Here is a 25,148-nt window from a genome sequence, read left to right as displayed (position 1 = left end):
AAATCTATACACAATCCCCTCTCAGTGCATTCTCGGTGGAGCAAGTCAACCTGTTTCACCGAATTAATGCTGCCACTTATGCCTCTGCTTCCTTTCAGTTTATTTCCAACAGAGGAGTGACTAATCCTGTAAAATACAGTTCCCATTTAGATGTGGCTCTGCTTCCACGCCAAAATGCTTACCATAGCTTTTTAGAACCCATTTTCCTTCTAAGCTCACCTCCAACTACTCACTCACTATCCATTCTTTTCAGCCACATGTACCTCCTTTTTCCCTCTATCTGGAATTCTTTCCATGAGATAAGGCACACTTTGTAGATCTTTACTCAATCATATTAAACATCCTACTTAAAATTGTAACCTCCTCATAAGACTGGTGTCTCTATATAATCTGAATATTTCATTTGTTCATTTTGTTCTGTGTATATTCCATGAGTTAAAATGGATATTTTATAATGGCATGGATTTTTGAATCCCCAGAGCCTGATGGGATGAGTGAGTGTATACATGGGTAAATGAGGTTCTTCTATCATCTACCTTTTTCTTAACCCACTTTCTGTAGTTCACCTACACATACATGACCCTCTTGGTCTCTGGTCTTGGAACAGTCTGTTCCCCATGTTTTCCACTTCTGTCTCTAACAACTCACCTTTTTAAAAATTTTATTTATTTATGTATTCATTCATTCATTCTTGCTTCAGGAACCCTAGACCTGAAGGATAGCAATTTCCTGGAAAATACTCAATTGGAAACTCTAATCAGGTATCCTGTTAGTTCCTCTTCCTCTTTGACTGAGGAATCTCTGCTGTGTACTCCTCAAACCTCCCCTATATTTTTCTCTCACAAGATCTAATGCATTGCCTTTGATTTTTCCATTCACTTCTCTGTCCTGTGTGCTCACAGAGGGCAGGTGTGATACTGTACTTGCGTCCATAGCTCTCCTATTTAGGACAGAATTTTCTGGATCAGTGAATGTTGCTGAATTAATGGCATTATGTTCAATAGCTTTATTGATAATTTTGTACAATACATGAGATGTCAGTGCATAAATTATTTATTGTATATTTTATTTATTTATTTAATTTATTTGACAGAGTTAGAGAGAGAGAGAGACAGAGAGAAAAGTCTTCCTTCCATTGGTTCATTCCCCAGATGGCCACTACTGTCGGTGCTGCGCCAATCTGAACCAGGAGCCAGGTGCTTCCTCCTGGTCTCCCATGTAGGTACACGGACCCAAGTACTTGGGCCATCCTCTGCTGCCCTCCCAGGCCACAGCAGAGAGCTGGACTGGAAGAGGAGCAACTGGGACTAGTACCCAATGCCCCAACTGGGACTAGAACCTGGGGTACTGGAGATGCAGGTGGAGGATCAGCCATGTGAGCCATGGCGCCTACCCCCTATTGTATATTTTAAAAAGATTTATTTATTTATTTGAAAGGCAGACTTAAAGAGAGGGAGGGAGAGATAGAGAAAGAGAGAGAGTGAGAGAGACAGAGAGACAGATTTTCCATCCACTGATTTACTTGCCAAATAGTTGCAACACCCTGCCTAGACAGAAGACAGGAACCAGGAGCTTCTTCTGTGTCTCCCATGTGTGTGCAGGAGCCCAAGCACTTGGGCCATCTTCCTCTGTTTTCCCAGGCACATTAGCAGGGAGATGGATCAGAAGTGGAGCAGCTGGTTTTTGAACCAGCACCCTTATGGGATGCTTAACTTGCAGAGTCACAACACAGGCCCCAATCATTAATGTTTTTAATAGTGCCTGCTGCTCAGTTTAGATACACCTACCCTGATATGGCGATGGTTGCATTGCAAATTCCTTCACATTACTTTTAAAAATGACAAATTCTAAGATACACATATGAGATACTGGTGCTTCCAATGGCAGCTTAAACTGTTACACCACAGTCCTGCCCCTTGTTTATTGTATTTTTCTATGTGTTATTAAAATGGTGCATATAACAAATCCTTCAAAGTTTTTAAAACTAGATGATTTATGGAATCATAAAATCATAAAATAATGTATGATAGAATTATTTTATGGGTAGAGGTGCATGATGGTTGAATAAAATTATATTATGTGAAAACATTAAGAGGAACAAAGTTTCCTACAATTAACTTCTATGAAATATTACTAAGAATATTCAGCCTTAATTATAGAGGATATACATTTGAAAAATCAGATTACTGTAATTAAAAAGCATGGCAAATTTACTGATGGCTACATTTTGAATACAAGGTTCCGCTTAGTTCCCATTGTCCATGCAGTACTGGTTAATGAGAAACAGAAGTGGCCTTTATGGGCACAGGCTCTATTTTAAAATAATGAGGGTAATTCAGCAAAAGGATTTATTTAATTAGAGCTTCTGACATGGTAAAGCTGCAGATATTTAGTGCTTGCTTTGTGTTATTTTTAATTCGCTTCCAGGAATCAAAAACTGATATGAAAATGTTGCAATATAGACAAGCCAAAAAAGAGGAAAATAATTTTGCTGTAATTGTGTGACATTGTGCAAAAGGCAAATTCTGATATGCACACAGCATGTAGTGAGTGATTCAGAGGTGTTAGGAGAGGAAACACTTGCAGTATGTAGTTCATGAATTACATTGGAAGATGAACCACCAGCGCTGACATGTTGTCTGCTGATGTATGCAGTTCTGCACTCTGCGTTAAAACTAATGCATCTGTTTGCACTTCTGAAATTGTTGAAGTGATTAATAGTTTTTAACATGAAGTGATAGATACAACAATAAGCATATGAAGGTGTTACATCTCAGGGTATTTAAATTTGCTTTTAAAATCAGAACCTAATGAAAAGTAATAGATGTGTTCAGGTGACAATCAAATTTTAGAACTTTCCCTAGTGTAAAAGTTATTAAATAATAATGCTATTATTATTATTATTAAATAATAATGTTATCTTTAAAATATTTGGTGATTCGTAAGAACGAGTATTTCAATATAGAAATTTTCCTTTTGCATAAGATTTACTGTGCCGATTAAAGTAGCAACAAGTGTTCTAACATATTACCTCAGAAATCTAAGAGAATTGTTCTTGGTCAGTTTGAATCTTTTCTCTATAAAATGACTCACATGCAAGGACAAACAAATATGCATATGATGTGATAAGTACAATATGTGTACAATCCACTTGCATTCTCTGGCTACGTGTTGTCCTGAGACCTGAGGTTTTTGCACTCAGTGTTCAGAAAGCGAAAGAGAGCATCGAGAAGTCACAGGTACTTCTAAATATTCTTGGCCAACAAATGACAGGTGTCGCTTTTGCTCGTAGTTCATTCTCAGACCTCACGTGAGGGTAAGTCAGACCATCTCACCTGACACAAGACTGAACACTGCAGTCTAGATGAAGAGTGGCCTTTGCTCTATGGAGGCAGGGAGTGACTGTTGACAAGAGTGACGGCCACCTCGTCAGGGGCTGTAAGTCTACTGGAAAGGCTGTCAGTGTGCTCTCCCAGAGTCAGCATTTATTTATTTCTACTGCATGGCTGATAGTTGTTTTTCTAATGTAGGGTTAAGTATTTCCAAGTTTTTGAAGGATTCCGTTACTGAGAATTCTTCCTAATGTATTGGCATGACTTGACTATACTTCAGTATCTTGATACCTGGTATCCTTGTTTTTGGAAGTACACTAAAATCTTTGTTATTTTAGAATGTGACTGGAATACTGTTCCTCATATTCTCTGCCCAGTATTTGTTGTGGTTAAGAGTCTGGCCGGTGCCGCGGCTCAATAGGCTTAATCCTCTGCTTGCGGTGCTGGCACACCGGGTGCTAGCCCCAGTCGGGGCGCCGGATTCTGTCCTGGTTGCTCCTCTTCCTGTCCAGCTCTCTGCTGTGGCCCGGGAGTGCAGTGGAGGATGGCCCAAGTTCTTGGGCCCTGCACCCGCATGGAAGACCAGGAGGAAGCACCCGGTTCCTGGCTTCTGATCAGTGCAGTGCGCTGGCTGCAGCGGCCATTGTGGGTGAACCAATGGAAAAGGAAGACCTTTCCCTCTCTGTTTCTCTCTCTCTGACTGTCCACTCTGCCTGTCAAAAAAAAAAAAAAAAAAAAAAAAAAAAGAAATAAAAAGAGTTTTACAAGATAACTCCCAGTTTAGGATGTTATACATGTCAGAACAATACAAACTTGTATCAGATTTTTGGAGAGGTATAGATCTTTGGGTTAGTTTTGAGTTTGTAAGCCAGGGATCCTGTTATCCACATGTTCATCCTGTTGTTGTCATGTCTTCATCACATTTGCTTCTTCTGGTGAACATATTCACCCTCTGATCCCTCCTGAGTTGTTAAGCCCCATTTAAGACTTTTAGCTTTGGTTTTCTTACCATGGCATAAGCCGTGGGCAAGTAAGTGTGCTGTAAAAAGTGGCTGCAATTACATATCTCTGAGCTTCTATGTTCAGTGTATGGTCTTCCTCCTATTCTTGATCTGGTCTTGCAGTTTTCATGATAATTCCTCATACATGAATCTTATATACAGGTCTCATTCCGAATAACTGAATGGTACATATTTGTTTTTTGTTTGCCTTTTTTTAATTATATATATATTTTTAAAAAATACAATTTATTTATTTAAATAAAAGTTTTTTTAAAAAATATGTAGTTTTACTTTATTTGAAAGATAGAGAAACACAAACACACAGAGGCGGAGACAGAACCAGAAATAGAGAACAATCTTCCCTCTGCTGGTTTAATTTTCAGATGCCCACAACTACTGTCTGAGCTAAGTCAAGGACAAGAGCCTGGAATTCAATCTGGGTTTCCCATGTGGGTGGCAGGGACTCAACTACTATTGCTTCCCAGGGTACACATGTGTAGGAACCTGGAATTGGGAGTGGATTGGAGACTGAAACCTAGGCATCCATTTATGAGATATAAACTTTCCAAGCAGCATCTTAACCATGGCATCAAATGTCCACCCTTGAAATTTGTTTTGTATTTTATGATTTAATAAATGATTCTTGCTTATCACCATATGAAAACACATAGCAAGGAAATGAAAGCAAAAACTATCTCAGATCACAACATCTAGAAAGAAGTCCTTTTGTTGTTTTAAAGACTAATTGTTTCTGTATTCTCTCTATATACACAAACACATGATACACATATTGATGTAACTAGGGCAATGTTTATCAGTGACTTTTTTCTCATTTATGGCATTTTTTTGTTGTTGCAGTTGGTGCCACTGCTACTTTAATTTTCTTGTCACTGTGTATTCAGGCATATTCCAGTTACTTTACTGCTATAAATATACTGCAATAAATGTTCCCTGAGCATGTTTTCTTTCCTGCTAGTCTTTTTTTTTTTTTTTAGTCAATGAGAGTGACGCTTAATTTGGGATTATGGTCTGGCTGTTAGTTACCTTTTCACTCTTCCTTTGCTACCCAGGAATACATAGGTCAGCTTGTACCTTTTCTTTTTTATGAAAATCCATTTTATGAAAAGACCAGATGCTAATATTTTACCAAAATTTATACATTTACTTCTGTATATTTATACAACCTAATGTTAAGGGAATGGTCAAAAGGGATGGTTCTTCATCAAAGATCTCACTTCACACTGAAATTTATGTATCAGAGATTTGTAGATATTTTTATTAGTTAAAAAATCTGTGGGGCTGTCACTGTGGCACAGTGGGTTAATCCTCCTCTTGCGGTGCTGGCATCTCATATGGGTGCTGGTTCTAGTCCAGGCTGCTCCTTTTCTGATCCAGTTCTCTTCTATGGCCTGGGAGAGCAGTAGACGATGGCCCAATCACTTGGGTCCCTGCACCTGTGTGGGAGACCTGGAGGAAGCTCCTGGCTCCTGGCTTTGGATGGCACAGCTCCAGCAGTTGTGGCCATTTGGAGTGAACCAGTGGATGGAAGACCTTTCTCTCCATCTTTTCCTTTCTCTGTAACTCTGTCTTTCAAATAAATTAAAAAAAATAATATATATTTCACATGACCTAGTCTGATCCTCTTTTCTACCCTCCCCCCAAATTCTGGTATCTTTTTTCAAAGTCTTATTTCAATTTTATTTCTCTCTGTTATTTCCATGGCCTACTGAGGTAACATCCCAGCACATAGGAAATGTTGCTAGTCTGATGAAAGTGGATTTTGGTAAATTCATATTAATGTAAAATAACTTCTTGTAAGGGCTCAGAAATCTCTGTATAGGAACTTACTTTGTGTTTTCTCCAGGGATTGCTGTCTGCATGGTTGCTTAGTATATAATTTTCCTAACTACAAAAACTGGACATTTACCCCTCTTAACTCTGACATACTTTTTTTGGTTTGATTTCCGAAGTGTTATAAAGAATGTAAAAAAAAAAAAGTCATTTGGAAAAGACAGTGTTACTGAACTTATCAAGCATATCTTTGTCTTTACTGGTATCATCTGTCATTTATATTAGCTGTCTAGTCTATTATATGCCTTTAATCAGTGAGACATTGGATATTTTTAACGAGTTATTTATTTATTTGAAAGTCAGAATTACATAGAAAGAGAAGGAGAGGCAGAGAGAGAGGTCTTCCATCTGCTGGTTCACTCCTCAATTTGGCCACAACAGCTGGAGCTGCTCCAATCCAAAACTTCCTCCTGGTCTTTCTCTAGGGGTGCAGGCGCCCAAGGACGTGGGCCATCTTCCACTGCTTTCTCAGGCCATAACAGAGAGCTGGATCAGAAGTGGAGCAGCTGGGACTTGAACCAGTGCCCACATGGGATGCTGGCACTGCACTTCACCCACTAAGCCACAGTGCCGGCCCCAAGACATTGCATTTATAATGGATAGTGAAACAGACTTTTTTTTTTTTTTTTTTACTTTTATTTAATGAATATAAATTTCCAAAGTACGACCTATGGATTACAATGGCTTCCCCCCATACCGTCCCTCCCACCCACAACCCTCCCCCCTTCCCCTCCCTCTCACCTTCCATTCACATCAAGATTCATTTTCGATTATCTTAATATACAAAGATCAGCTTAGTATACATTAAGTAAGGATGAAACAGACTTATTAGTAGTCTTCTAGAAACTGTACATTTTTTCAGGAGGCAGCCATTAAACAAGTTGACAAATAAATGCGAATTTTTAACTGAAGTGGCTAGAAGGAGATGTTTGGGGAATGGCAGGGCCTAAGAGATTAGTGGCAATGTGGATCAGGTGGGCTCCTCAGAGAAACTTCCTGGGAAACCTGAGAGCTCACAAGTGAGAGAAGAATTTGCATAAAGGACTTTAGTGGGAAGGATTATGTCACACTGCATAGGCCTAAGAAGTTTTGGTCTTTATCCTAACATAAGAGCATAGCCAATACACAGCAGGGTGATGTGGTTTAAAATGAGTTTGAAAGAATCAATGTAGTTGCAATTTGGAGACCAGTTTTAGAAGGTAAAAATAGGTCAGGATCCCCATTGGTAGGTTTGTGTAAGTGTCTAATTTCAAAAAATGGTAGCTTAGATGGAGGTGGTTGAGGTACCAGAGATGAAGAAGCTGCATTCCACAGATACCTGGTGGAAGAATTGATGCGGCTTGAGGACTAATGGATTAACTGTTTACAGATACATGAGAGGAAAATACCTAAGATGCTCAGGCTGTGGGGAACTCAGTGGGATTTGTGTTAGTCAGCTTTTTGTTGGTATAAATAAGTACATAAGACAAGCTATTATCAATGAGTGGGATTTATTTTGGCTCATGGTTTTGGAGGTTCAGAGTCCCAGATCTGGTGGGACCTATGAGTTTAGCTGTGCAGTGAGACTGGAGGGTGGCATCTGCAGAGGAGGGCAAAGCAATGGCCACAGTGTGAGCCAGGAAGCAAAGAGAATGGCTCAGGTTTTTATAATGAACGTTCACAAGAATTGCCTTCTGAGGGCATACGTTGAATGACCTAAGGACTTCTTCCTAGGCGCACTGCCTAAACACCATAGCTGGATTGAATTTCTATTCTCTCAGTACCATTAACTTATGCTTTTAGGGATTGGAGTCTGCAGAGGTTAGAAAACCACATCCTATGCAAATCATAGCAGGTGGCGTTTACTGAGATGTGAAAAACTGGAAAGACTATTTTGGAAGAAAGATCACAGGTTTGGTTTGGAGAAATTGAAGATACTGGTTAGTTGGGTAGATGTGACATTCTAGAACTCCATAGTACTTTAGTCTAAGACACCAGCTGGTTTCCTTGAATAGTCTTTTAATTTTTTTTTTGAGAACCTTTTAGAAACAAGAATTTTGAAGAGTTTATTGTTCTTTGTTATCATTTTAACATCTCAAAAAGAAAAGTACGTATGCATCTGAAATACTGTTAATATTCTGTGAGACTCCTCTCATATTTAACAACAATAATGAGCAAGAGGGCTTTGTTTGTTTTTGGGGAGCTTTATTTTCATTTTGGGAGCCAGGATAATGTAACTATTTTCATATTTCCTTGAATAGGGTACCTTGGAAAATAGTGGAAAATTACAATTAGTGGGATGTTAAGAGTGTTAAGATGTTCTTTGCAGAGTAGAAGTATTTTGTAACATCAAAATGATAACATTTTAAAGACCTATTTAAGGATAATCACTCCTTTTCTTGGGTGATGTTCTATGCTAACCCCATCCCCTAATTTTTTGTGTGTGGTATGTTAAATATTTTATAAGAATCTAAATCTGAAACACTATTGTGTCTTATTTATTGTTATGGTATTCATTTTAATTATATTGTTGAATTTATACTCCCAAGTATTACCATATTTAAAAATAACAAAAACCTTAGTGTTTACTGGATACTCTTGGGTGGCCTTTCCTTGGAGAACTGACTTGTGAAGTGTTGGGAGTTTTTTTGTTCTGCCAGCAATTCAGAGGTGGTGAATGACTGGCCCATAGACAATATAAGGACTGAGAAACCATCTGGTCTGGGCCTGCAAAGGTAACTGCCAATGGGACTTGAAATTCAGTAAATCGATACAAGGCTAATTTTTAAGTTGATAATTTCATGTGGCCCACAAATGATGTTGTAAAAATCTCCAAATGGTCTTGGCAACAGAAAGGTTCCCAACCTCTACATGGCTCATTGTATTTTCATTATTTATTGACAGTAAATGAAAATGAAAATAAAAAGTATTTTTGCTGGAATAGAAAGAAGCATTAGTAACAAGAAAAGTGGAACAACAGAGTTTTTCTAATTTTGATATTTTGTTTTTCTGTTAACATTATTTTAATGTTCAGACCTTAATTAAATATTCAAAGTGAATTGATTCTTCACATGTTAAAAATTAACATCTTATCACTTTTTTCATAGGTCTCATATCTTTTGGGTGAACAGAAGTCTACCTTTATGGGGTTTACAGGTTATGTACAGTTTTATTTTTTATCTCTGTATTTCTGGGCTTATTCTTATTTCAAAAGGAATTATTATTGGAGAAAAAGCTATTGGTATTCAAGATCAGTTTATATTCCTGCTTAATTGATCCTGCTGCACACAGATAATAGGGTAATATTTTTAATTTCTTCACATTTGTTGGAGCCCTTCATCTCACTTTTTGAGATTTGCGTAATAATTGGGATTAGACTTGAAACAATGTTTGAGAGTGAAGCAAACCAAAACAAACCACTGGATTAAGGCTCCACAAGTTTCCCCTAACTATATTAGGTATTTTTGTTGTGTAGTTCCTTTAAAATTAATCAAAAGCCCTTACCTATTTTTTTTTTTTTACACTTTATATTCTCAGTCTCTGAAACATGGTAATAGCTCAAAATATAATGGTTACTGAATAAACAAATGAATGAGTCACTTATATTTCCAACACTGGGAGCTTAGTTCCTGAGAAGGTAATTGTATCAATAAAACAAAAAGTATGTTCTGGCATAAAAGGAGCCCTTAAGAAGGAGTGAGACAGAAGGAGAGAACAGCCTGTGTCAGTACTGCAGAGGTGTTCCCAGGAGTCCCCAGGGCCCCCTCTTCCTTCCTTTCATTCTAAATTTCATGCCCAGCAGGTGTTTTACAAGTTCCCTTTCTTCCACTTCTGAGTACCTCCTAGGATCCTTTTTTATTTTGTTATTTTTTAAAAGTTCAAATTAGTTAGAAGAATGGAATTACCAACAAAAAAATAATTGGAGGTTGGAGGACAATTGAATCTGTAGAAAATGGGAAGACTTCCATGCTCACTGCTGAGGAGCAATCTTTAACAAAGATTCAGATCAAAGTCTGCTTTGGCATGAAATTCATGATGACTGTGAATTCTGTACTTTTATATATGATAATGAATTATTTTAAGTATGTATGCAATTGGGATCATTAACTCTGAAGATTTTACTATGTCTGGATATTTCATATTTTATAGAAGTCAAGTTGTTACTTTATGTCATTTTACACCAACTTTCCTTCACTTCAAATTAATATACAAGTAACCTTTTTCAGATGTTTAAGTGTTCATGAAAAATACAATTTGAAAATTTCTGAGTGGAGTTTATATGGTATCCTGTGTTATTTAAAATAAATTAATATTTCTAGGAGTAGTCACATATTGTCTTGAAATATAATGAGATCTAGTCTAATTAATTTAATAGTAATATTTTAAAATAATAGTAATACTCACTTCTGAATAGTGCTTTCAGTAACAGGGTAAAAAGTTATGGAAATCATCTTTCACTATGCATTTCTAAAAAAATGCATGGTTGATTATAATTTAGAGGACTTGCAGAGAAAATCAATGAGGTTTGGATTTTCTTCATAATGATTGGCTGTGGCTGTAGTTCTGAACATATTTTACTTCAAATGCCATGTATTCATCTGTTTTTATTCTTATGTTTTTAGATTCACTTAAATTGAAAGTTTTTATTCCAATAGGAGCCAAAACATAGACTCTAGGTTTTCTGCTTTTCTCATTCAGATTATCTTAAACCTCAAGATCTATAAACAAACATTTTTATTATCTGAGTCAGTTCCTATTTGTGTTTGCTTATGTGATTCTATTAATCCATCCTAAAGTGCTTAGAGTATTTAATACAGGGGAGTTTTGATTTCTTTCCTATTTACTTTTACCTGTTGCAGTTATTATTTTTTTTAGTTAAAATCTGTAGAAATTTTATAGATAGAGAAATGGAGAAAGGTAGAAGTCTGTCTAGAGTGATGTGTCAGTAGCACTTTTAGCTACAAAAGGGGAATTTGTAATGACATTTATTCAAAAAAATTTGAAAGAATCTTGAAATGCTGATATGTTTTCTTTTGTTGGATATTCAAGGATATTGACAGTTATTTTGTGATTTCTGAAAGGAAACACTGATTTTAATGGTGGTTTTGCTGGCAAGGGCATCTTTTTGTTTTTGTTTTTTGGTGGAAGGGCAGTTGTGTATGATTGTATGTGTTGAGGACACACATCCAAACAGGCATACACAGGAATATATTCTATATGTATCCTGTGAACTTAAGTTAGTCTATTTTAATCCCATGTTTATATTTAGGATAGTACATAAAAAAGATTTATTAAGATGCTAGAAATTGTAAAAACTTATGTGCAATGCAGGAGGTGGCAGAAAAAGATCTGAAACCTGTCACCTGTTTATAGAAGTTAAAATATCACCATGCAGTTCCTATATCGCATTTGCATATAGCAACCAAATATGTATACCCACATGTATACATGCACATGTGTTTACATAGTTAATAATATGAATAACATTTTAATTGTACTTTCTTATTAAGTTGCATTTTATATTTTAGGTTTCAGTGGCATTGATAAGCCTATTTGAAACAATACTACTTGGTTATCTCAGTTATAAGGTAAGATATTTTAATAAGCGGTTTGGAAATTTATATTCATTAAATAAAAGTTAAAAAAATAAATAAAAAAAATAAGCGGTTTTCTGCTAATAACATATTGCTACCATTTGTTCCACATTCCATTATTTACAATTCATATTTGGGAATTTGAGGCTCTTGTTAAACCACTTAATTATTTTGAGCCTCTCCAGTTGTGATATGAAGAAGTAGTAATATAGTCATGTTTCCCCCTGGTGAATTGGAAGTACTTCACTAACTCCTGCGGGTTCCTTACCTCTTATGTGCATGCATACAGTGAGGCAATCAAATGGAATCATCTGGCTTTTTATTGTTCCCAATGTCTTTCCCTGATCTGTACAAAAAATATTGAGAGAGCAAAATCATGACTGTTGGGAATTATTTAAATTAATTATCTTAGTCTTAGTTGAAGCTTTGTTTGGCTAACAAAGTTTAATAACCACATCTTTGGCTCGTGTTTGATGATGACCTGCACACTTTGCATGTCTCTTTTCTCATGGAATTATAATCTAGAAAGGGAGTGAGATGTAAGAAATTATAAAGATAGATTGTTCAAAGGAAGGATAGAATAACTTACAGTGAGGTATAAATAAAGCAGTATGTAAGTTCATGTAGAGAGGCCATAGCACAGGATAAAAAGGAAATACTTGACCTAAGCCAGGTTTTTGATTCAGAGGGATTTCAGTAGAGAAAATGAAGATGAGAAAACAGTGATTGATAGAATTGACAAAGGGAAGATTGTGCATATCAAGTAGGAGGAATCAGAAATATTTGTTTCACAAAAATATGGGGCCTTGTGCAGCAAAATATAATGGCACTTCAAATAGTTCATCAAAAATGCATTAGAAGGGAAGTTTATTTTGATGTAAAATTTTTTGAAAACCATGTATAGTATTTTCATAAAATGTATTTTCCATGAATTTTTTAAAGTTCACGCATGTGATAGGACATTGATGGGTATGTTGAACATTCTTTTTTCTAAAATTGTACTTATTTTCATTTCATGTTGAAAGACATGGAGAGAGAGAGAGAGAGAGAGAGAGAGAGATGCAAAGGCAGTGGCTGGTTCAGGCAAAAGCCAGAAAAAAACTTAAGCTGGGGCTCCCACTTTGGTGGCTAGGACTCAAATCCTTGAGTCATCCCCTGATGCCTTCCAGGGTGTGCATTAGCAGGAAGCAGGATTGGAAACAGATGGGCCAGGACTTGAACTACCCACTCTAATATGGGTGGTGGGCATCCCAAGCAGTACCCGAACCTCTATGCCAAATGCCTTCCCCTGATATGATAGTTCTATCGTTGAAATTCAGTTTTAGGGATATTAATGTAGAACACCCATGTAGTACATATCAAAGAGACATTAGTGAAGATCCTTTCTTTGGTTAAGACATGCTGAAGTATAAGAAGAAAACCAGCAATAATGTTTTGACTGGGTGAATAGAATAGTCAAATTTGATGAAAGATTAATTATGAAAGTAGGAACTGAACAGATCTTGGGGTGACTGTTTGAGATAGGTAAGGACCAGGAAACTCAAACACAATTTTAAAGTTTTCTGAGGTTGAATGATTGTAAATGGAAATTAAATTAAGATAGAATTATATAAAGATTAAAATCTGATGGACTTGGGTTTGAACATAATGAGTTTCACATGCAGGTGGGAAAAAAGGTGGATTAGACAAGCAGACAAGTGAGAAAGCAAATCGCATCTTTCAGTAGGGAGAGACTGACAGATTCTGGTGAGCATTTCAGAGAAGTTGGAGGGTGGCATGAAAACCCACCTCACAAGGCAGAAATCACCAAGGTCGGAGCCAACACTCACTTTAATGGAGAGCTTATATTGTGGGTTTTGACAATAAAGATTAGAAAGTTATTAGGATGGTTGAGTATTTTAATTACCACCAATTTGTGTTTACCAGTTTTCTCATCTACTGCATCAACATATACTTAAGGATATGTTTTTAGGGATGTCTTAACACCAGTTCTTTTGTTACTTTTTAAAACATAGAACATAGAGGGGTTTTCTTTTCTTTTCTTTTCTTTTTTTGACAGGCAGAGTGGACAGTGAGAGAGAGAGAGAGAAAGGTCTTCCTTTTGCCCTTGGTTCACCCTCCAATGGCCGCCGCAGCCGGTGCACCACGCTGATCCCATGGCAAGAGCCAGGTGCTTCTCCTGGTCTCCCATGGGGTGCAGGGCCATCCTCCACTGCACTGCCTGGCCACAGCAGAGAGCTGGCCTGGAAGAGGGGCAACTGGGACAGAATCCGGCGCCCCGACCGGGACTAGAACCCGGTGTGCCGGCGCCACAAGGCAGAGGATTGATTAGCCTAGTGAGCCACGGCACCGGCCAAAATGTAGAGTTTTGAAGATGACATTTTTTAATCCTAACTTTAGAGAAAGAAAATTTTACAAACTCTTTTATCTTTTTCTGTGGACCAGGTTTTCTTAATTCCCATTATTGTCATCTAAAGAAAATAATGTCAAATCGTAAAGTAAGATTGATTAATAAGGAGGTATAGCTATAAAAGAGTAAGAACTTCTCAGAAGTATAGATTGTTTTATTAAATATTTCTGAGAAAAAATAGAATCTTAGAAATGTCTAAGGGCAGCAGTTCTCAGCCCCAATCTGACCTGCTTGCTGGCCGCCTCTTGGCAGTGTTTTCAATATATCTAGCTCTGCTTTCTCTACAAAAAACCAAGTCGAAGAAAGGAAAGTATTACAGAAAGCGCGTGAGCTATGGCAAGTATGTGGGGCTGGAGAGACAAATTAGGAAATCATGTGCTATTCCACAAGAAACCTGTTTCAAGTTGTTTGTTTTAGAGTAAAAGCTGTTGAATGGAAAATGTTGGTTGATGGGCGGTAGTTTTACTAGCAGCAGTAGAATGAAGCAGGGATGACTGCTTAGTGATGGGAAATGTTTGCATTATTTAAAAGAGAAGGGGAATGGGAAAGATAAATAAAACAAACATAAAGAAAGAATAAATTGGAAGGGAACCTGAAGTTTAATTAGTTAATTAATTGATATTCGTTTTAACTGAAAGGCAGAGAGACAGACACAGGGAGATCTCCTATCTAGGGGTTCACTCTCTAATACCTGTAACAGCCAGGGATGGTCCAGGCTGAAGCCAGGATCCTAAAACCTAATCCATGCCTTCCACGTGAGTGACAGGGACCCAAGTAATTGAGCCATCACCTGCTTCCCATCAAGGTGTACATTAGCAGGAAATTGGACCAGAATCAGAGAAGTGAGATATGAACCAGGCAGACTGACATTGGGATGCAAGCATCCCAGTCAGTAACCTAACTGCAGCACAAAATGCCAGCCCGGAAAGCTGAGGGCTAATGATTAGCTTTGAGAATCCTTCTTTTGGGAACACAGAAGATGGAAGCAGTCACAAAGGATATTGTGCAGCCAGAAGAGGGAAGTGAGGGGTCTTATACTTGGTGGTCAAATGCCTAAATCACCTGGAAAGTACTAGATCAGTGGTAAGTGATATAGACTAAGATTTGAAGAATAGTCTTAATGGTCGTAATAGTCTTAATGTTTAGTGCATTCCATTGTTAAGACAGATGTCCAAACTTGCTCTCATTGACAAATCTATACATTGAGTAGCTAGAAAATAAAACAAAAATATGGTCAAATAAATTGATATTTAAGATTTTTTTTATATTTTTTTATTTTTATTTTTTTAATTTTTTTGACAGGCAGAGTGGACAGTGAGAGAGAGAGACAGAGAGAAAGGTCTTCCTTTGCCGTTGGTTCACCCTCCAATGGCCGCCGTGGCCGGCGCGCTGCGGCCGGTGCACCGCGCTGATCCGATGGCAGGAGCCAGGAGCCAGGTGCTTTTCCTGGTCTCCCATGGGGTGCAGGGCCCAAGCACCTGGGCCATCCTCCACTGCACTCCCTGGCCACAGCAGAGAGCTGGCCTGGAAGAGGGGCAACCGGGACAGAATCCGGCGCCCCAACCGGGACTAGAACCTGGTGTGCCGGCGCCGCTAGGCGGAGGATTAGCCTAGTGAGCCGCGGCGCCGGCCCAATATTTAAGATTTTATCTTTTAAGTTCCTTAGTGTGCATGTATGTGATGAACATCGATTGTATCATATGAATTGTGATGTAAATTAAAAAAGTTAATCATGTGTTTTTTTTTCTGTAATTAATTGTCTCTTCAAAAAAAAAAAAAGAGTACATACAGAAACATAACATGGCTAAAATAGTAATCTACATTTGTGGGTATATTTACTCCAACTTCTAGCTAAAAAATATGAAAGTAACTTTAGTGTTTTGCTAATAGAACTGTTAGCTTTAATTTAAAACATCATTTAAAAACCACACAGATTCAAGATAATTTTCCTTGTAATTATATGATGATGATATTTACAATTAATTACTCCCTTTCATTTACAAAACGAGAGAACATTATAAGACTTGGTATGCAGAGCTAGATGATGCATAGTTATTTCCACATTCTGACACTCTAGATGGATGAGAGGTCGATGGTAAAGTACTGTGTGTCACAAAGGACACAGGAGGGGTGAAAAGGAATTTCGTTACAGCAGAGGATGTGTTGCTGTTAATTATCTTTTTTTTTTTCCTGTCATGAATTTAGTCACATTACTGAACTGTTTTGACCCTTTCCATAGTGTTGAATAATATTTTGGGAATAAATGAATGATTTTACTGGTAAGTATTTATGACCTTTAAATAAGACAAATTTGGATAGCAGACTCTAAAATGTATTTCTCTCTTTAAATCAAATTTTTAAGACAATAACAGTCATACAGAAATGGATATTGGACTACATCAGCAATTGTAGGCATTCCTAATAATATTTTTTGATACTTAGGTTTCTGAAATAGCGTAGTTATTGCAAATCAACATGCACTTTTATAATGTTTATTTACCTATGTATTTATGCAAAGATAATGCATGCATTCATCTTTTAAAATAAATTTACTACAATATTATAGATGCACTTTGTAAATCTTGAAATTAGACCTTCTAAAATAAGCCTGACTTAATTCTCAAAAATTAAGACAATTTAAGATCTCAAGGAGATTACAGTTTTTTGAAATCAAAAGCTGATGAGATAAAGCAAAATTAGCACAGATTTGTAGTACATGTTGTGGTTAGCAGATAATGAATTAAAATTGCTGACATCCGCTTATTCTGTCTATGTCATATAAAAATGTATGGCTGTGCTTAAACAGTCTTTCCACTTATGTTTACAACCAATTGGCAAAGCACTCACAATAATCACCCAACACTAAAGTTCTTATTTTTCTGTCCTCATAAATCCCCTCTAATTCTTTATCAACTGCTTTCAAAATAGAAATCTATTTATACACACACATTCATTAAATCAAAAGGAAACAAAAACAAACTGCACACAATTTCCAAATCTCTGTAAATAAAAATTCATCATACCTAGAAGTCTTTTGTTAAAGCTGTGATTCTTTTTCCTATAAAAAATAACAATTTTGAAAAAGTAACACTATGATGGCTCATTTCTGGAAAAGAACAGAGGATGTAGCCCAGGCCTTCTGATACTCCAGATACTGTTGGTTCTGTTTACCTTGGCCTGGATGCCATGAATCTACATGTGGAAGAGTTTGCATTTAAGAATACAAAATAAGATTGCACAGGATTCTTACACTATTTTGAATTCATTAAAAAAATGAGTTATCAACATTTTTCAATGAATATTTTAAATATAGAGATTTTTACGCTGAATAACAAATTTTTTGTGGAACCAATCTAGACTAACAAATAAGTTGCCACAACTTATATAGTTTTTAGGCTTATTATTCATTCATTTAGTTATTTATTTATTTTAAACATTTATTTATTTTAAACATTTATTTATTTATTTGAAAGTCAGAGTGACACAGAGAGAGGAGAGGCGGGGGGGAGGGGAGAGGTCCTCCATCGAATGGTTCGCTCCCCAGATGGCCACAATGGCTGGAGCTGTGCCAATCCGAAGCCAGGAGCTTCTTCTGGATCTCCCGCGAGGGTACAGGGGCCTATGGACTTGGGCCATCTTCTACTGCTTTCCCAGGCCATAGCAGAGAGCTGGATTGGAAGTGGAGCAGCCGAGTCTCGAACTGGAGTCCATGTGGGATGCTGGCGCTTCAGGCCAGGGCGTTAACCTGCTGTGCCACAGCAGAGGCCTTTAAGGGGCTTTTTCGAAGTACCTAGATAACAGCTGTGCATTCCTACTTTCCTCAATGATGAAAGATTGATGCACTTTAGACAATCACATATTATGCATTTTTATTGATTAAGAAATGATATATCCACGCCAAATATAAAATGGTTGGATTAAGGTTTATGTTTTGTTGAATTCTGTCACTAAGAAGAGAAACTATATACTTTACTACTTATGTACATTGTTTTTTCCCCAAGAAGTTACCTTTTGGAAGGGGACTAATGCTTTATATCTCCTTCATGAAAATAAGGTTGCATGAAATAAACTTTGAAAGGCACTGTGGCTGCCTTTCCGTTCTCTCATATTTCTCTGCACGGTGGCATTCTATAGATACATGCTCCATTTGTCATAGTAATTGCTTTTGTCTTGTGGCTTTTAATGATGCCGTCTTATTCAGACTCTTTAATGGCCAATGAAACTTAAAGCCTCTTTTATATTTTCCATTAGCTAATTTTAAGTGAGATAATTTGTGAATGTTTCCCTTCATTCAGAAGGCAAACTCTGATATTAGAAATCTGAATATAACTGAAAAGATAAGCATTTATTTTTAGCAATAACCACATTGCCCTACTGTACAATTTTAGACCATGAAAATTAGTCCTCACTGGGGAACTCATCCTCAAGGACACGCGTATGCTGTGAGTCAGTAGTAGTGTGGTTGACATAATGTAGTAATAGTTTTTAATTAGGAACTTCAGGCTTCCGTCCTGAAAAGATCATACAATCCTGAACTTCTCTGGTATTGACCTTGACCTCAGAGTGTAGAACCTAGTGCTGTCATGTGTTAAGTCTATAAATACAAGCTAAAGGGAGTGGGAAGCATCCTCGTGTGTGATGGGAAAGAAATTGATAGGGAATTGGAAAACCTGACATGGAGGTCAGATATTGATCACAATGTATTTGATGAAGGGGTGACAGAAGCTAAAAAAAGAAAACTCCCAAGATTCTGACTCTGCAGTTGAAAGGTGTGTGTGAGTTAATAAGGCAACATAAAGTTGGAAAGGAAGGTGAAGATTTTCCAAGCCTTGTGAAGAGTTAGCATTTGCTGAGGCAAACTCTAAGAACTGAAATATCTGTAGAAATAATAACCTTCAGAATAAGGGCAGGGAGGTCAATGAGAGCCAAATGACATGCTACCTTTTAGGTAGCAGTAGGATTGTTATCTTTGTGTGGATATACCTGAATAGTTCAAGAGTTTCCAAATAGATGAGTATGGGATGGAGTGAGGGAACAGGCATCTTTGGAATTCTAATAGTACAACATGTGAATAGGAATGGGACAAGGATGGACAAAGATTAATTAGGACGCTTGACCAGGTCAAAGAGTGGGCATTGAGCTAGAATTAGAACTACCAAATCTCAAGTGCAATTTATGAATCAGGTGTTCTTGGTAAATTAAGCTAAACAGTATGTGGTGGATGTAGGGAGATGTGTAAAGGTTTTCTCCAGGAGTTTTGGTTTGTATTGCTGGGAGACCATAAACCTGAAAGGTGCTTTTGAGACATCAGTATGAAGCAGTGGATTAGGCAGTTGATCTTAGAATCTCAGAGATAACATATTGATCTGGGATAGAGATACAATATTAGAAATCATTGTTTTATTATTGACTATAAGTGAGAGGCAAAATATAGATGAAATTTCGTAACATGGGAAGGAAGGTAAGGACTCTTGAAGTCCTTTCCTGCAAAAAATTTCTATTGAATTCTGTGCTTTCAAGTTTGATGATTTATAGATAACTACATTCAAGAAGGTTTTAATCAATATAACTTCTTCAAATGTTTTCCATTTGTATTTGATAGAAAGAAATATGTTTAAGTTAAAAAACAAACCAGTTTTATTGAAGAAAAGGAAGAGTATGCATAAAAAACTTGAGAATTTCATTTATTTATTTACATACTTAGTTGAACCCCGGCAAGCAAATAAAGGGGTAAATTCAGTACCATGTTACAAACGCTTGCCAAGGAAATAAGTGGTGTAGGCATGCATGTGAGTAGGGCATTTCAACCAGAGGGATAAATGTGAGCATTTTTACAGAAGGATGAAATAGCCCAGCCTGTCCAGGGAATAGTATAAAATTCAGTAAAGATGAATATGTGGTTAAATTAACCAGAGTTCAAATTGTGGACCTTCATATATAATAAAATGATGAGTTTGGATGTTGTTATGTTTGCAAAGGGACTTTGGCATTGTAGAAAGCATTCTCTGGATTTAATATGGAAGATAACCTAGTCAGATACCAGTTGTAAAGATTTTTAATGTTCATGTAAAAATTGTAAAAAGAGAGTTAATGTGTTTTACATGGAAATAAAGAAGAAATTCCAAAGAGATGTAAAATAAGATTCATCCTGTGTGTCACTGTTGCCAAGAAAGCTAACACTAATATTTCTGTGTTATGGAAATATCCTCATTACCACTGCTTGTGATTGTTACCTCTACCCATCTGTTTCTTGCTAATCAGATCAGTCACTTTGCTCATGAGCAACCACTGACAACCAAGAAAGGTACACAATGACAAGTGAAAATATAACAAGGAAAGAGTAAGCCAATGTTAAGCATTCTGAAAACTATGCTATCTAAAGAACTGATGTTACTGATTTGCAACATTAGGAAAAAACACATGATGCAACTAAAATCCATTATAGGTTGTTTATTTAACTGGCCTGATTCAGTGACAGAAAGCAAAGTCTCGTCTTCCTGCACTTCTTCAGATCCATGCCTCTTCCTCTAATCCATGCTGATCAGATGAAACCCCACAAAGATCCACCAGCTTTCCTAGTCTCTTCATTCACAATGCAAATCTTAGTTTTGTGATTAAGAAACTGTGATTTCTCCTCTTCATTTTTTTTTTGAAGATTTATTTTATTATTTGAAAGAGCAAGAGAGAGAGGTAGAGACAGAGAGAGAGGTCTTCTATCTGATGGTTCACTCCCAGGTGACCGCAATGGCTGGAGCTGCGCTGATCCAAAGCCAGGAGCCAGGAGCTTCTTCCGGTTCTCCTATGCGGGTGGAGGGGCCCAAGGACTTGGGCCATCTGCTGCTGCTTTCCCAGACCATAGCAGGGAGCTAGATCAGAAGTGGAGTAGCCAGGACTCCAACCGGTGCCTGTATGGGATGCCGGCGCTTGAGGCCAGGGTGTTAACCCTCTGCGCAACAGCGCTGGCCCCCTCTTCATTTTTTTTTTTTAATGTGAGAAAGAAGAATATTGAAGAATTGTCAATTACATGTATGATTGAGTGAGGCAATATTTATATCTGTATACTGAATTATATGACATCCTCACAATTTTTATACCATTGCTATATATTAACTACCACAAAAAAGAGAATAAAAATTCATTTCTTTGTACATTTATGAGAATTTCTTGGTATGCATACTATATTTCAATAAAATATTTAAGAAAAGAAGCTATGATCAATATATTAAAAAATAAAACTCTCATCCAGTGATGCTTCAGTTTGTCCTCAGCTCAGACCTACATGGGGCAGGGAATCATTCTGTGAGCACTGTCCTATTTTCATTTCCTCTCTTGCCTGGTGTCAGCTGATTTTTGAGCATGGAGTGAAATGCAATTGGCGTCTGGGGTGAAGTTGCCTGCCTGGTACAGGTATGGTGTGGTGTTGGGGCACTCTGTGTGTGATGGATATTCATGCCAGCTCTTCTCTCGCGTTGGGCGATTATATCTCTGTGAAGTCTTTGCCTGAGTCTTCTTGGAGGCCTCAGGCTTCAGACCATCCTCTAGGACTTCAAAACCAACCTTTGACTTCTGAGATCTCCCGTCTGGTGAGATCCCATTTCTTAGGCACACTGTCTTCTCGTATCTGAATCATTGATAAAAATGATCACCAGCTGAATTCTGTAGGATCTGTTCTGGTTTCCTTGTCTTAAAGTTGCGGGGAATTGTGGCTTGTTTTATTGCAGCCTTCTGTTTCTTTCCTGTTTCATGTTATGAAGATTTATTTATTTGTTATTTATTTATTTATATTTATTTGACAGGCAGGGAGAGATACACACACACACACACACCCACACCCACACACCCTGGGGTTGGGGAGGAGTGGAAATGGAGATCTTCTATTCACTGATTCACTTCCTAAATGGCAATAACAGCCGGGACTGGGCCAGGCCAAAGCCAGGAGCCAGCATCTCTTCCTGGTCTCCCATATGGGCAGTAGAGTCCCAAGTACTCAGGCCATCTATTATTGCCTTCCCATCTCATTAGTAGGACGTTGGATGCTGAATTGGAAGTGGAACAGCCAGAACTCGAACTAGCGGTCTGTTTTCAGGTGCCAGTGTTGCAAGCAGTGGCTTAACCTGAATGCCAACATACTGGCCCTTTTCTTTCTCAATTTTAAATATTTTAGGTTTACCCAAATATGCATAGAGCCCTCCTGTGTGAACCAAGCTCTCCAAGTGGTTCCCTTGAGACTTTCTCACTTAGCTTGAGGTGTTGAGCAAGGCACCATATCCCCTGTAACAACTCCACAGAGAACAGTTTTTACTGTCTCTTCCTTCCACTGCTCCTTCTTCTATTACAATTTTTCCTTTTTTAGAAAAGGATTTTATTTATTATATTTTTGAGATAAGATATTTTAAATTTACATTATATTTAAAGACTTGTTGGCTCCACTAAATAAATAGTACAACAAATAAAAAATTAGGCCTGGGCTATATGCAATAATCAAAGAAAGATGTCATTTTTACTCATACAAATTTTAAAATAATCACAAAATCATTAAAACTATAGTGGTATATAATTCCAATGAAATTACTGGACAGTATTGAAAAGATAGATTGACAAAACACTGCATTTGCAGTAAAATGATATACCCAGGGGTTTCTCTCTCTCTTTCTCCTCTCTCTCTCTCTTAATTTTATCTCCCACATATAAGAAACATGTGGTATTTGTGTTTCTGTGTCTGATTGAAGATACCCACTCTACCACTTTCCATATAGCTTGAGGTGATAAACTAATGCTACAAAAACCTATAGTAATATCTTAGCATACAGACAATAGCTGACCTAGAACCTTGCTTTGGGATGTGCAAGTATTTCACATCATTGTAATGTTTTAAGACTTCCGGTCCTCAAGGAAAATTAAGAAACATTCTCAATTTTATAAGCCAGTGGTGTACGCTAATTGGAAATTTCAGGGAGACTGGATTTCAAGTTGCCTTTCTAATACATCAATCCTTTTAGAGACAAATAAGCTATTTTAGGAAGTTCTGAGTTTGTTATCATTGGACATCTTTCACAAAAGTTTCAACAATGAGCCATGAACCTCATGGGCATGTGATCTGAGCAGCTGTACAGGGCTCCGCAAGAGTAAAAGTCTTGTGATTGGTTTTATAATGTAACTTTCTTGAAATTTCTAAACATTTTGTAGCAAGAGGCTTCATATTTTCATTTTACATGAGACCCTGCAAATTATGTGTTCAGGCTTAATTGATACTGTTGTGCTATGTTATTTGGGAGATTGGGATTTGGCTGATTGAAAAAGTTCTTCCTTTAGGTTATGGTAAAGTAAAAAAAGTGATATTAAGATCAATGATTAAGAAGTGCATATGTTTTCAGTGTGCTTTGCAGTTAGTGAACATAATTATTATGTTAAAACTTAAGATTGCATCGCTTTTACATTAATTCTTAGGTTTTGTTAATGTTGTGGTAACTTTTCTTCTATGAATTACTATAGGGTTTCCCATTGTCATGTGCAATATTCAGGGTTACTACTATAAAGGTTTGTTTATTAACCTTACTTTAGAGCTGAGAGAGCACAATTACACTTAGGAAAATCATATTTAGAAGTTGTTGCCAAATCTCTATATAATGATATAGTGTTCTGTTAATGTAAGCATCCTTACTGCTAGAGAAACTGTGAGTGCTGTCTTTTCCCCTTTTATACAACTCAATGTAATTCACTTTAATTTTTATTCATTCTTTCTTGGAAGGGAAACATCTGGGAACAGATATTACGAATACCCTTCATCTTGGAAATAATTAACGCAGTTCCCTTCATTATCTCAGTAAGTCCTAAATGAATCTTAAAGATATTGTCATTAGTCTTAAGTAAAATTTTAAATCTAAATACTGCTAAATAATAAAGGAGTTGATATAAATTGATTTAGACTGGTTGGAATCATGTACTAAAAAACAATTGGATAACTGGATTGTGTGACTAAATGAAAACTAATGAGATTCAGAATAATATCAAAATGAAGTGTTTTCAGAAATATAAGCTCTAGAGGTGTCATTCAAACAAACGTCAATATTTTCTACAAAGGCTATAAATTTCTCACTTTACTTCTTGTTTGTATTGTGGATTTAAAAAAATAGAGACCAGTTAGATTTAAGTATTAATGAAAGTTTCTCATACTGGGAATATATTTATCTCTAGTTTCACTGCAGGATTTACCAACTCCAATTCTCTCTTTAGTAGGAAAGTTGCCAAGAGCTAGACAACTAGCAATTTGCTTCTTTATCAAAGTACTGTGTAGTGCCAATTCCACAATGATCCTATTAAACCACAGTCCTATAAATACACAGCTCTGCAGTTTCCCATTTGTAAAATTAGATTTTGTTCTCAATTTGATAGGGTTATAATAATGTCTGTTGGGTTAGACTTTCTAGCACTTTATTTGAATTTTATTTGGAAAATTCTGAAAATAAGTAATATTATCTGAAGCTCTTGCTTACTTCTGACAGTTATTTTAATTTTAGTGATTTATCTAGAGGAGCAATTGCAACTAGATTAAATGACAAGCTAACTAAACATAATTCCAATTGAACATAGCTCCCTAATGATTCCAGAGAGTAAGTGACAATGTTACTAAAAGAGCATCCCCCCCCCCTTTCCTACTTGTCCTCTCAAGTTAGATGGAAGAGAAAGCCAATGTCTATTATGAACTATCACACTAAAAGATTTAATGATAGGCCAGCGCCGTGGCTCAATAGGCTAATCCTCCGCCTTGCGGCGCCGGCACACTGGGTTCTATTCCTGGTCAGGGCGCCGGATTCTGTCCCGGTTGCCCCTCTTCCAGGCCAGCTCTCTGCTGTGGCCCAGGAGTGCAGTGGAGGATGGCCCAAGTACTTGGGCCCTGCACCTGCATGGGAGACCAGGAGAAGCACCTGGCTCCTGGCTTCGGATCAGCGCAATGCACTGGTCGCAGCGCTCAGGCCGCGGC

General features: G+C 37.2%; 1 protein-coding gene across 9 annotated transcripts in view; it reads left to right on the top strand.

Annotated features, from left to right (window-relative positions):
- Window positions 1-25,148, top strand: part of KCNT2 (potassium sodium-activated channel subfamily T member 2) — a 411,093-nt gene that overhangs the window by 123,767 nt on the left and 262,178 nt on the right. For all 9 annotated transcript variants that reach the window (XR_007909589.2, XM_051820439.2, XM_051820437.2 and 6 more), the window contains exons 4-6: window positions 9,271-9,319; window positions 11,692-11,751; window positions 23,916-23,990. Coding sequence is in view for 8 of the 9 variants with exons in the window: in XM_051820439.2 (XP_051676399.2) it covers window positions 9,271-9,319; window positions 11,692-11,751; window positions 23,916-23,990 (184 nt within the window). In the remaining variant the exon portion in view is untranslated. The remainder of the gene's footprint in view (window positions 1-9,270; window positions 9,320-11,691; window positions 11,752-23,915; window positions 23,991-25,148) is intronic.

Source organism: Oryctolagus cuniculus, chromosome 13 (genome assembly GCF_964237555.1).
Source record: "Oryctolagus cuniculus chromosome 13, mOryCun1.1, whole genome shotgun sequence".
NCBI lineage: Eukaryota > Metazoa > Chordata > Mammalia > Lagomorpha > Leporidae > Oryctolagus > Oryctolagus cuniculus.
Note: the sequence above shows the minus strand (reverse complement) of the source record. Positions and strands in the feature narration are given on the sequence as shown.